The sequence below is a fragment of the Lithobates pipiens genome, unplaced genomic scaffold (assembly GCF_037356315.1).
Source record: "Lithobates pipiens isolate NorthernLeopardFrog02 unplaced genomic scaffold, aLitPip1_a1.2 Scaffold_16, whole genome shotgun sequence".
Lineage (NCBI taxonomy): Eukaryota > Metazoa > Chordata > Amphibia > Anura > Ranidae > Lithobates > Lithobates pipiens.
In genome coordinates, this window is record NW_027507748.1 from 8,387,200 (window position 1) to 8,400,159 (window position 12,960).

Genomic DNA, 12,960 nt, shown 5'->3' on the forward strand with positions numbered 1-12,960 from the left:
GGCAAGTGGCAATCCGCAATGTGTGGAAGGCGACTGGGCAAGTGACAATCCGCAATGTGTGGCAGGCTACGTGGCAAGTGACAATCCGCAATGTGTGGCAGGCTACGTGGCAAGTGACAATCCGCAATGTGTGGCAGGCTATGTTGCAAGTGGCAATCCACAATGTGTGACAGGCAACGTGGCAAGTGACAATCCGCAATGTGTGGCAGGCTACGTGGCAAGTGACAATCTGCAATGTGTGGCAGGCTACGTGGCAAGTGACAATCCGCAATGTGTGGCAGGTGACCTGGCAAGTGACAATCCGCATTTGGTGGCAGGCGACATGGCAAATGACACCCTCAGGGCTCCCATTGATTCTGCATTATGGTGAGTTGAACCATTTCATTTTATATTTCAATGTATTAATAGAAATAATGCGCTTCAATCATCCTGACACCATAACAATCATGGTGCCGTAATAATTGAAGCGCCAATACCAGCCATTTCCCATATAAATTGCCCCCAAAAAAACATATTTTATAGCAGTGCCCCTCCCGAGACTGGACTCTGGATCCACCCCTGCCTGGGCTGGAGTCACTTTCGGGCCCTTTCTTCTATACATTACTTTAAATAGAACAAAATGATACATACACAAGCTATGTATTAGAGCTACACAATTCTGGATACACTGAGACTAAAAATAGAGTTCACGATTCTGAACAAACAACTAAACAAAATTACATAATTTATGTTAATTGCTGAAGTCTACTAAAAATGTTTTATTAATCTGAATTATTAAAAAAAAAAAAAATGGGTTTGAATGAATAATTCTATATAGTCCTTAAATAGTCCCAGATATTATGTATAAGAACAGTCATTAGGATTGCTCTGATGGCTGCAACCTGGAGAACGAAGCTCAGCTCTATCAAACAGAAATAGAAAAGGACAAGGTGAGCGGTATTAAAGAACTTCTGTTTAATTGGACAAGACAAAACAACCAAATGGCTACTCACAAAATTAGGCAATATATAAGCGCATATAATACTGCACTGGCATTCGGATGATGAGAAGCGGTGGCGGCGGTAACTCTTCTCCGCGCTCTGTACGTCTCCAGTGACGTAGTGGCCAATGAAATGACGCGTTTCACAGCATTAACTGTTTCATCTGCTCTGCTCATCTTCACAAGCCTAACGGAAGTGACGGATGTGCGGAAAACAACCATATAAATTGTAAACAACGTAATAATGAAAAACGAACCAGGAGATTAATAAAAGCAATAAGAATGGATAAAATGAGAATTAAATTGTAACAAATATGAAGACATTTAAAGCGTAAACGGATGGGGTACACGGGGGCCCCCCATTGGAGGCGGGGGCCCATGGGCTTGAGCCCAGTTAAGCGCAAAGGTAAGTTCGGTCCTGGCCATGGACAATAACACTGATATAAACTAGGAGAAACGGCAACACCGGCTTACAGTATAAAATGCACAATATACATTGATCCAGACAACTTTCACCTTAGACTTGAACATATTTAAAGAGGAGGGCCGTTTAAAAAAAAAAAAAAAAAGTCAGCAGCTGCGAACACTGTAGCTGCTGACTTAATAAACACACTTACCTGTCCAGGGCGCCCGCGATGTCGGCCGCCCGAGGCCGAACCGTCCCTCGGCTCTTGAGTCCCGGCGCCGCCATTCCCTCTAAGGGAAACAGTCAGTGGAGCCCTATGGCTTCACTGCCCGTTTCCTACTGCGCATGCGTGAGTCCCGCAGCTACTGCGCATGCGCGAGTCCCACAGCGCTTTCTGAATGGGACGCGCTGTGTTCTGGAACACACAGTTCCCAGAACACAGCGCGACCCATTACCCAGAAGACGCCGCGACGAAGAGAGAAGACAGAAGATCTCCACAGAGGAGGAAGAGGAAGATTAGGAGAAAGTGCCTAGCAACAGGCATTTCTGGTAAGTAAAAAAAAAAAAAAATTTTCATTTTTTTTTTTTTTTTAGATTTTTTTGTAATTTTTAAATTTTTTTTGTTTTTAGGGTGGCCCTCCACTTTAACTGGATTCTATAGCAAACATGTGTGAATCTTGGGTAAAAAAACCTTTCGAAATAGGGCCCCTTTGGTTTCTTATGCAATTAATTTCTAGGCAGTGGAACAATTTGTGTACCGTATAATCAGGGGCGGACTGACCATTCAGGCGTCTGCCCCTGCGTATAATGTATTTCCAGTTGTATCCAGACAGTTCCTGATGGTGGGACTGGCACATTTTGTTTAATCCCAGAGCTTTCCAATGTCCTGTAGTGATTGAATGCCGACAATTCTGTGCTTCTCAACCCAGGACCAACCACATCTGACTCTTTTTATGGGGGGCAAGGGTAAGATTGGGTGCTTTTGAGACTCAGCACATACCCCGAACTAGGTTGGTCAGGAAGACTTCTTCAATCTGAAGAGTTAACTAATTTCACATTGTGGATTGTGTAGCTTTTTACCTGTAAATAAGATTGACATAACACAGTTTGAACATGACTGGCTATTATGTTAAGCTTGTTCAGTTAAGGTTTGACCTGGAAGCCGTTGATCCAGATTTTGCACTCTCCAGTTTTAGTAAATCAACCCCCAATAAGTCTTATCAATGTGTCTGCATGTTTAAATGCAGAGGAGAGTGGCTAGAGGTTGATGATAAATAAATAAATATGAACCAGACATAAAACCAGCATTAAACGTGAAGGTCTCATGGACCAATATTAAGTCACGGTTAACATTTCACGGTTGGAAATTCCAATGGAGAAAGTCCGATCGTATTATGTTGTCGGAAAATCCGATCGAGTGTGCGCAGTTCTATCGGACTTTTTCCGTCGGACTTTCCAACGCACAAAAAAGTTTGAGAGCAGGATCTAAAATTTTCCGACAACAAAATCCGATCTTATAAATTCCGATCGTGTGTAGACAATTCCCGACGGACAAAATGCCACGCACGCTCAGAATAAACTAAGAGACGCAAGGCATTGGTTACTGGCCCGTTTATAGTCCCGTCGTACGTATTGTACGTCACCTCGTTCAGAAAGATCGGATTTTCCCACAACTTTGTGCGACCTGTGTGTATGCAACACAAGTTTCAGACAAAGTGTACAAGGCATTAGTAGTTATTTTTTCTTTTTGTGTAGTGCAAATGCTGCTAATGAGGTAGTTCCATCTTGTAAAGCTTCAAGTAGAGGATATCCAAACTCTGCAGAGAGTGAAGCTCATTTGGCTGAAGGAAGGAGAAGACTTGAGCTGGCTGCCATGACACATATCAGCGATCGTACCCCACAGAGGTGAAGAGCTCATCAGGAGGACGGGAGAAGATCTTTTACTTTTTATGTGGATGGCACCATGCAGTGTTCACTCTGGAAGTTTAATGTCAGTGATAATCACAGTCTCTCCATCTGCAAGACAAAACAATGTAGTAATTGTATCTTTGTCATCCAAAAGCATTAACTGTTCCAAGCCTGGTCTGAAGTTATTCAAGGAGTGCATGTTGGTTTTGGCGTATCAAAAAAACCTGGTAAAGCACATACGGGGTACAAAACTCTACTGCTTCAAAAGGTTAACTTAGCAAGCCAAGCAAGAGGAGCAGTAGAGTTGTTACAGGTAAGGATGAGCCGAACACCCTCCGGTTCAGTTCACACCAGACATTGCGAACAGGCAAAAAATTTGTTGGAACACGCGAACACCATTAAAGTCTATGGGACACGAACATGACAAATCAAAAGTGCTAATTTTAAAGGCGTATATGCAAGTTGTTGCCATAAAAAGTGTTTGGGGACCCGGGTCCTGCCCCAGGGGACATGTATAAATGCAGAAAAAGTTTTAAAAACTGTAATTTTTTCGGGAGAAGTGATTTTAATAATGATTAAAGTGAAACAATAAAAGTGTAATATTCCTTTAAATTTCGTACCTGGGGGGTGTCTATAATATGCCTGTGAAGGGGCGCATGTTTCCCATGTTTAGAACATTTCAAGAGCAAAATTACATTTCTGAAGGAACCAAAAAGGTAAAAAAAAATAATTGTGCCCCCCCCCCAAAATCCATACCAGGCTCTTCAGCTCTGGTATGGATATTAAAAGGAACCCTGCATAAAAAAAAATGGCGCCCCCCAAAATCCATACCATGAGCACACAACCTGGCAAGCCGCAGGAAAAGGAGGGGGGGACACGAGAGAGCACCCCCCCCCTCTTGAACCGTACCAGGCCACATGCTCTCAACATGGGGAGGGTGCTTTGGAGTTGCCCCCCAAGGCACCTTGTCCTAATGTTAATGAGGAGAAGGGCCTCATCGCCACGACCCTTGCCCGGTGGTTGTGGGGGTATGTGGCTGGGGGGCTTATCGGAATATGGAAGCCCTTTTAACAGGAGGACCCCCAGATCCCGCTCCCCCCCTATGTGACAGGTACACTGTACCCCTACCATTTCACACACAAAAAAGTGTCAATGTGAAATGGTAGGGGTACAATATACCCTTACCAATTCACATGGGAGGGGGCGGGATTCCAGATTCCGATAAGCCCCCCACCCGCAGACCCCCACAACCACTGGGCAAGGAGTCATGGGGATGAGGCCCTTGTCCCCATCAACAAGGGGACAAGGTGATTTTGGGGAACCGCTCATGCTCAAACTACAGTGAACGTGTCATTGGTGGATGGCGACCATCTTGCAAACTCTACTGCCTTTCTCAGGTGCATGCGCATCAACACTTTCGCGTTCCCGCATACGACTCGGCGGTGACGTCAGACGCCGCTGAGTCGGAGAAGGTGTATATTAGGCAGCAGTACCCTGCCTTTACATTCTGTCACAGACAGCTGCATGAAGGGTTCAGTGACATCCCCTGCCGCGCTCGTGGAACCATACTTAAGTCTTTTTTAGGTAAGACATTTTTACAAGCCCTATCTCAATTTATACTCAATTTGAGCCGCCCTCAATATTTTGAGGGGGCTCTGTTATGGATTAAAATTTATAACTGGTTTCCATTTACTTAGGTGTACTTGGCAACTAAAGTTTGGGTTTATCCATACGTTGTTGCTTGTGCTGTCCCTTATTCATTCCACCATACACCAGCAAGCTGCTTTATTCCAATACAGCAACTGATTCAACCCTTGAATTTATCTTACAGGTAATTATTGCTAAATTGGGAAATTAGTTTCTTTCCTCTAGTTCAGCCGCCTTATCTAATATAAATCTTATATATATATATATATATATATAAAATTCATTTTTTTTAGAGAATTACTATTAGGCTTGCCCTTCACTGCAAGCAATTCAGACGGCTGTGCTGGCTAGTCGGTTGTCTCCCCTTTTCGATCAATTTTCATTTTTACCTTACCTCTATTCATCCATGGAACTCAAGCAAATGTGGTGAGACTGGGTTCTACCTCTGTTTTTGATCATCTGCTTTTATGTCCCTGTATTTTTAATGCTTGTTATTAATATTTATGATTATTGCCTGGTCCTGAGATTACTAAGCCAATATGCTTTCTTGCTATGATGCATTTCACCGAGTATGCATTTATGAGATGTTTTGTATTTTGTGATTTCAGCATACAATAGAGCCACACCATCAATCTCCTGAGGAAACTAACGAGTGAAACATGTCGAGAGTGGTAGTGCCTTGTATACACATGTTTGATTAATCTATCCGCTGTTTTGCATGTATTATTGTGGTTTTTCTTCTCGTGTTTTTTACTATTTTGTAATAAAATTATTATACCTTTTTACCCATGGTGGTTAGACCTTTATATGTGACACCTTAAAAAGTCCAGAGGTTCGTTACCTCTTAGCCCTGTCTGCCTTTGATATTCTCTATGTTGGGGATGTGGTGTCTTATAATTTGATCCCTTTATCTTGCCTTGCACAGTATTATACCGAGTTGGTGCGTTCCACATTCAGAATGCCCACTGCTGAAGCCGCCACATCCTCTGTTTCTTTCTTGGGGGTCAGAAAGATCCCACAGACTGCCTCCTTTTCCAATTCATCCTTTAATTGATAAATTGTTGTATGAGGATTGGGGACATCCCGATAAACAGTTTTCTCCTCCTAAAAGGTTTTCTATGCTTTATCCTCTGGAGGAAAGCTTCAGCAAGAAGTGAGAGGTCCCATCCGTGGATGTGACTGTCTCTTGTGTGAATAAAAACCTGACCTTCCCTCTGGACAATGCCCGGGTGTTTAAGGATCCAACTGATAAAAAGCTAGAAACTTTATTATAAGCCTCCTTTTCCATGGCTGGCGCTGTAGTCAAGCCTACAGTTGCAACTTTTGGTTTGTGTCAATTCCTCAAGGAACAGGTTAAGCGGATGCTTAGTCTCCTTCCCAGTGAGGAAGTGGAGAACTATGCAGACCTTCCTCTGATTCTGTGTTTTATGACTGATACCATTCTGGATTCTGTCCAGCAGGCATCTCGTTTGTCTCTCCTGTTGGTGCACATGCGCAGGTCCCTTTGGCTTAAACATTGGGCAGCAGTGCTTTCATGCAAAAAATATTTTACTGGCTTCCCATTCAAAGGGGAACGCCTATTTAGGGATGACCTAGATAAATTCATTCAAAGAATTACAGGTGGTAAATCTACACTTCTACCAATAAAAAAGAGTAAACGTTCATCATTCAAACGTTCTATTTCTCCATCCCCTGGAGCTTCAGGCTCTAAGCAGTGGTGACGGCCTTCCCAATCTACTTCCAGAGGAAAGGTCCATGGTCACGCCCAAGGGCAGAAGAAGACTTGGGGATGAAAGTCTGCCAAGCAGAGCCCCAAAGCATCCCTATGAAGGGGCGCCCCCATTCAGCTGAGTAGGGGGAAGGCTCCTGCAGTTTTCAGAAGCCTGGTGGGAAGAGGTTCAAGACAAATGGGTAGTCTCTTCAGTATCTCTGGGATTCAAGATAGAGTTCCAGGAGCTTCCACCAGCTCGTTTTCTAAGGTCAAGGGTCTCCAAAGATCCAGTAAAGCGAAAACCGCTACTTCTGGTCTTAGATTGCTTACTAGTGATAGTAGAAGTGGACCCAAAAGATCAGGGTTCTACTCTAATCTCTTCAACGTTCCAAAACCGAATGGGGATGTCAGACCCATCCTAGATCTAAAAGATCTGAATCAGTTTCTACACATTCGATCCTTTCCGAATGTAGTCAATCTGATCTGTGGTCTCCACCCTTCAGGGGGGAAAATTTATGGCATCAATAGATATCAAGGATGCATATCTGCATGTGTTATTTCCCGCTCACCAAAAATATCTACAGTTCACGGTAGATAAGCGCCATTTTCAATTTGTGGCCCTTCCTTTTGGTCTCACTACAGCTCCTCGAGTTTTTACAAAGATTCTAGACCCTCTCTTGGTGAGTAGCCAGCAATCAGTAGCGCACCTGAACCTCGCTGTTTTCAAGACAGAAAACGGATGGATAATCAACCTAGAAAAGTCTTCCTTGCAGCCTTCAACAAGGTTGGAATATCTGAAAATCTATAAACCGCTCAAGGCAGAGTGTTTCTACCAAAGCCAAAGGTCAAGGCCATAAAGGCTCTAGTCCGACTAGTGTTAAGCAAAAGGACTCCCCCCATTTGGCTATGTATGAGACTGTTAGGAAAGATGGTCGCCTCTTTCGAGGCTGTTCCATTTGCCCAGTTTCACTCAAGGCCTCTACAGAGAAGCATCCTTGCGGCATGGAACAAGAAACCTCAAGCCTCAAGCACATGTGGCAAAAATCCCAGCCATTTGGGTACCACATGCTTGACAGACATTTAACCTCCCACCACTCAGCCCGTTGACAAGAGCACCTGAAAGCCACCCACATGCCCACTGTCTAAATTCAAGCCTGTCAAAGTTGCTGGCTTTACAACTCCTGTCTTTCCATCTGGTAGATTTCGTGAATTTGCAGAATGTGTTGTACCACAATGGCAGTTTCCCAGGTGCTATTTCTTCCGCCTCTCTACCATTCATCACGTGGAAGCCAATGTCATGGCATCATTGGGCAAGGCAGTCAGCCGCAAGGTCCACATTACTGCTGACACATGGTTCAGTAAGTATGGGCAGGGATGATATTATTAGTTCACAGCACACTGGGTAATGCTGCTTGAAACTTGGAAAAATGCAGGACAGGGCTCTGTGCTGCAGCTTGTTGTGCCCCCACATCTGCATACAGCTAGTGGTGATGATGTGGGATTTGTCAGCTCCACCCTCTACTCCTCGCCCTGCACTGCTGAATTGAGTCATGAACTACAAGTACCCCCTAAATGTTCAAGGGGCTATTCAATGAGTCAGGCTGAAAGGTGCCATGCAGTGCTTAAGCACATAAGAGGAGAGGGGGATGAGGATTCTGGCAGCTTTGAAGGCATTGAAGCAAAGCAAGACATACAACAAAACCGGTCCACAAAAAATCCATACACCCACTCTTCAAGTACCACCACTGCGCCAAAAGTAACCTAAGGCTCGGTTCACACAGGGGCAACACGACTTCAGGACGATTTTGTGAGGCAACTTGGAGACGACTTGAACACGACTTTTAGACACGACCTGGGGCGACTTACAAGGCGCCCCAGGCCCGGCGACTTTTGCCGTGGCCAATCAGAGAATGAGCTCTGAGGGGGGAACTCCACGCCAAATTTCTGAAAACAATTTGGCATGGGTTCCCCCTCTGAGAGCATACCAGGCCCTTAGGTCTGGTATGGATTCCACGGGGAACCCCCTACGCTGAAAAAAACGGCGTGGGGGTCCCCCCCAGATCCACACCAGACCCTTATCCGAGCACGCTACCCGGCCAGCCAGGAAAGGGGTGGGGACGAGCGGGCCCCTCCTGAGCCGTACCAGGCCGCGTGCCCTCAACATGGGGGGGTGCCTTGGGGGAGGGGGGCGTGCGGCCCCCCCACCCCAAAGCACCTTGTCCCCATGTTGATGAGGACAAGGGCCTCTTCCCGACAACCCTGGCCATTGGTTGTCGGGGTCTGCGGGCGAGGGGCTTATCAAAATCCAGGAGCCCCCTTTAATAAGGGGGCCTCCGGATACCGGCCCCCCACCCTATGTGAATGAGTATGGGGTACAATGTACCCCTACCCATTCACCTGTAAAATAAAGTACAAAAAAAACCACAACACACAAGATAAAATAATTTATTGCACTGTCTTCTCGCCGGACTCCCCCCATGTTGAGGGCACGCGGCCTGGTATGGCTCAGGAGGGGGGGCTCGTCCCCACCCCCTTTCCTGGCCGGCCAGGTAGCGTGCTCGGATAAGGGTCTGGTGTGGATCTGGGGGGGACCCCCACGCCGTTTTTTCGGCGTAGGGGGTTCCCCGCGGAATCCATACGCTTCACGCTACAAACAGCGCTTACTCATAGCTCATGAGTAAGCGCTGTTTGTAGCATGAAATGCGTTAGAAATTTTATTCAAAAATCCTTTTTTGTTCCCTTTTTGCTGTGACGTTTTGTTCAATGGAGTTTTGCACTTGCATTTTGAAGAAATAAAGGCATCTAATTTTTACACAATCCGGAGTGCGGCTATCCAGAGTTTCGTTCTGTTTCTACACATTTGGCTTATGCAATCAGCCTGCACCTGGAACCCCCATCCATTTGGAGAGCTAACAGCCTGTCAGTGGTTTTGACTTGGAGCGATGAAATCTCTGTTTGTTTTAACAGGAGTATTCAGGCGGTGCAAACAAGACAGGGACTGTGTAGATTTGTTGTGTTAAGTAGAATCTGTTTGCAATTTTCAACTGGTACATTTTTAACGTGTAGCTCCAGTCAAAAAATCTATTTCTAAGCTTTTTGGAAAACATAGGGAAGGGTTATCACCCCTGTATAATTTGTTTTGCCGTCCGTCTTTTTTCATCTCACTTCCTGTTGTCTCCTTCCGTTTGTAATTTGGATGTTTGAAAGTAGGGGCCTGCTCTATATGCTCTGCAGAAATGGCAGAACAAGGTGTTGGTTTTGCCACAACATTGTAAGCCCTCAAAGTGACTCTTGGTGGGCGCTGGAGCGCCCTGCTGTGAACGATTATATCAAGAATTGTAATTACATGCCATTGTTGAACAGTTTTAGAAAAATTGACCTTTGGTGGTTGTGGTGCTGGTGCCACAACACTATAAGTCCTCACAGTTACTCTCGGTGGGCACAGGAACGGGCCCTGCTGTGAAATATTATATCAAGAATTGTAATTACATGCCCCTATTAAACAGGGGCTGAAAAATTGGGCCTTAGGCACTGGTGCTGGTGCCACGACACTGCAACCTCTCCCATATACTTTAGTTGTGGTGCAGGAATGAGCCCTGCTACAAAGCGTTGCATCAAAAATTGTAATTAAACGCCCATATTAAACAAGGGCTGAAAAATTGGGCCCTAGGCACTGGTGCTGGTGCCACGACACTGCAACCTCTCCCATATGCTCTAGTTGTAGTGCAGGAATGAGCCCGGCTGCAAAGCATTGCATCAAAAATTGTAAACGCCCCTGTTAAACAGGGGCTGAAAAATTGGGCCTTAGGCACTGGTGCCACGACACTGCAACCTCTCCCATATACTCTGGTTGTGGTGCAGGAATGAGCCCTGCTGCAAAGCATTGCATCAAAAATTGTAATTAAACGCCCCTGTTAAACAGGGGCTGAAAAATTGGGCTGCTGGCACTGGTGCTGGTGCCACGACACTGCAACCTCTCCCATATACTCTGGTTGTTGTGCAGGAATGAGCCCTGCTGCAAAGCATTGCATCAAAAATTGTAATTAAACGCCCCTGTTAAACAGGGGCTGAAAAATTGGGCTGGTGGCATCACCCAGAACCAAAAATGTTCCACCGACATATCAGCGGAGGAGGAAGAGGATAGACAATCAACATAACAGGACAGTCACTCAGCATCAGCATAGGCAGTCTTGAAGGGATGTGATATTTCAAAAAAAATTATTCGGTTATATCAGCTTCAGGTGCTTGGTAGCTGTGGGTGATCTAAGACTGATTCATCTTGATGAAGGTCAGTCGATCAACTGAGTTGGTGGACAAGCGCACCCTGTGATCGGTAACAAAGCCACCAGCAGCACTGAAGGTGCGTTCCGAAAGAACGCTGGCTGCAGGACAGGCCAGTAGCTCGATTTTCAATGGGGAAGGTGTCCAAGTCTGACCTTGCCCCTAGGTATTCCTGCGCCATGTAAATAAGATGCAGGCGATGGTTGCTGGAACCGATCATACCTTGGGGCTGCGGACTAAAAAATTGTCTGAACGCATTGGTCAGACGGCCACCTTCTCCACCGCTCCTTCTGACTGATGCCTCAGCAACACGTTGTCCAGGACCAGGAGTTTGTAACCTCCCAGTCTCTGGGAACGCATTACACAGAACTTTCTGCAAGGCCTCCCGGAGATGTCTCATCCTCTGCTCCCTCTGCGACGGCAAGATAAGGTCGGCAACCTTACCCTTGTACCGTGGATCAAGGAGAGTGGCCAGGCAGTAATGGTCCCTCTCCTTGATCCGAAGAATACGAGGATCCTTCCGCAGTCTATGCAGGATCTGGGAGGCCATGCAGCATAGGTTAGCTGAGGCATTCGGTCCGGAGTCCTCTGGGTCACTAAGGACAACATGATCCGCAGCTACCTCCTCCCAGCCACGTACAAGTCCACAGGTTTCTTGGGACTGTAAATCATCCCTACAAGACTGCTGCTGAGTGCCAGCCTCTACCTCCATGCTGACACAATCATCATCCTCCTCCTTCTCCTCCTCCTCATCATCCTCTTCCTGTGTGATGGGTGGCACAGCAGGAACACTGTCTGGATAAAGGGGGCCTTGAGAGGCAAGGAAGTCGTTCTCTTCCTGACTCTGTTCTGCCTCAAGTGCCCTGTCCATTATTCCATGCAGCGTATGATCCAAGAGGTGGACAAGAGGTACAGTGTCACTAATGCATGCACTGTCACTGCTCACCATCCTTGTGGCCTCCTCAAACGGTGACAGGACAGTGCATGCATCCCAGATCATGCCCCACTGGCGTGGTGAGAAAAAACGAGCTCCCCTGACCCTGTCCTGTAATCGCACAGGTACTCATTGATGGCTCTCTGCTGTGTGTGCAGCCGCTGCATGGCCAACGTTGAGTTCCACCTGGTGGGAATGTCACATATAAGGTGGTTCTTGGGCAGGTTCAACTCCTTTTGGAGCTCAGCCAGCCGAGCACAGGCATCAAATGATCGGCGGAAATGCACACAGACTTTTCTGGCCTGCTTCAGGACATCCTGTAAGCACGGGTACCTGCCCAAGAACTGCTGCACCACCAGGTTAAGGACGTGAGCCACACAGGGCACATGGGTCAGTTGTCCCTGTTGGAGGACGGAGAGGAGGTTGGTGCCATTGTCGCAAACCACCATTCCTGGCTTAAGCTGGTGTGGCGCCAACCACCTCTCAGCCTGCCCCTGCATAGCTGACAAAACATCTGCCCCATTGTGGCTCCTGTCCCCTAAACAAACCAGCGCAAGCACGGCATGGCATAGTTTTGCCTGCGTACTTGCGTAGCCCCTGGAACGCCTACGGAGCACCGCTGGTTCTGAGGACAGAGCACTGGAAGAGGCCATGGAGGAAGAAGAAGAGGAGGGGGTGGAGGAGAGAGGTGTGTCACAACCAATAGTAGCATTTGGAGGCGTGGTGGCGGAACAACCTCCAACACTACTGCACCTTGTCCTGCATCCTTCCCAGCTGCCAGAAGAGTGACCCAATGGGCCGTGAAAGACAGGTAACGTCCCTGTCCATGCCTGCTGGACAATGAGTCAGCAGTAATATGCGTCTTACTGCTGACCGCCCTGTCCAGTGAGGCAAGGACATTGCCTTCCACATGCCGGTAGAGAGCCGGAATCGCCTTCCATGTGAAAAAGTGGCGTTTGAGGAACCGCACATTGTACAAACTCACGGAAGGGGGCCGAGTCTACCAACTGAAAAGGCAGCAGTTGAAGTGCTAGCAATTTAGCCAAGCTAGCATTCAACCGCTGGGCATGTGGTTGGCTGGGAGTGAACTTCTT

At 46.7% G+C, this 12,960-nt stretch overlaps 1 protein-coding gene across 2 annotated transcripts in view; it reads right to left on the reverse strand.

Annotated features, from left to right (window-relative positions):
• Nucleotides 1-1,593: 1,593 nt before the first annotated feature.
• LOC143981580 (butyrophilin subfamily 2 member A2-like) overlaps nucleotides 1,594-12,960 on the reverse strand; it is a 64,783-nt gene continuing 53,416 nt past the window's right edge. For both annotated transcript variants that reach the window (XM_077479548.1, XM_077479547.1), the window contains one exon: nucleotides 1,594-3,401. In XM_077479548.1, coding sequence (XP_077335674.1) covers nucleotides 3,358-3,401 — 44 coding nt within the window. In that variant the 3' untranslated portion in view covers nucleotides 1,594-3,357. The remainder of the gene's footprint in view (nucleotides 3,402-12,960) is intronic.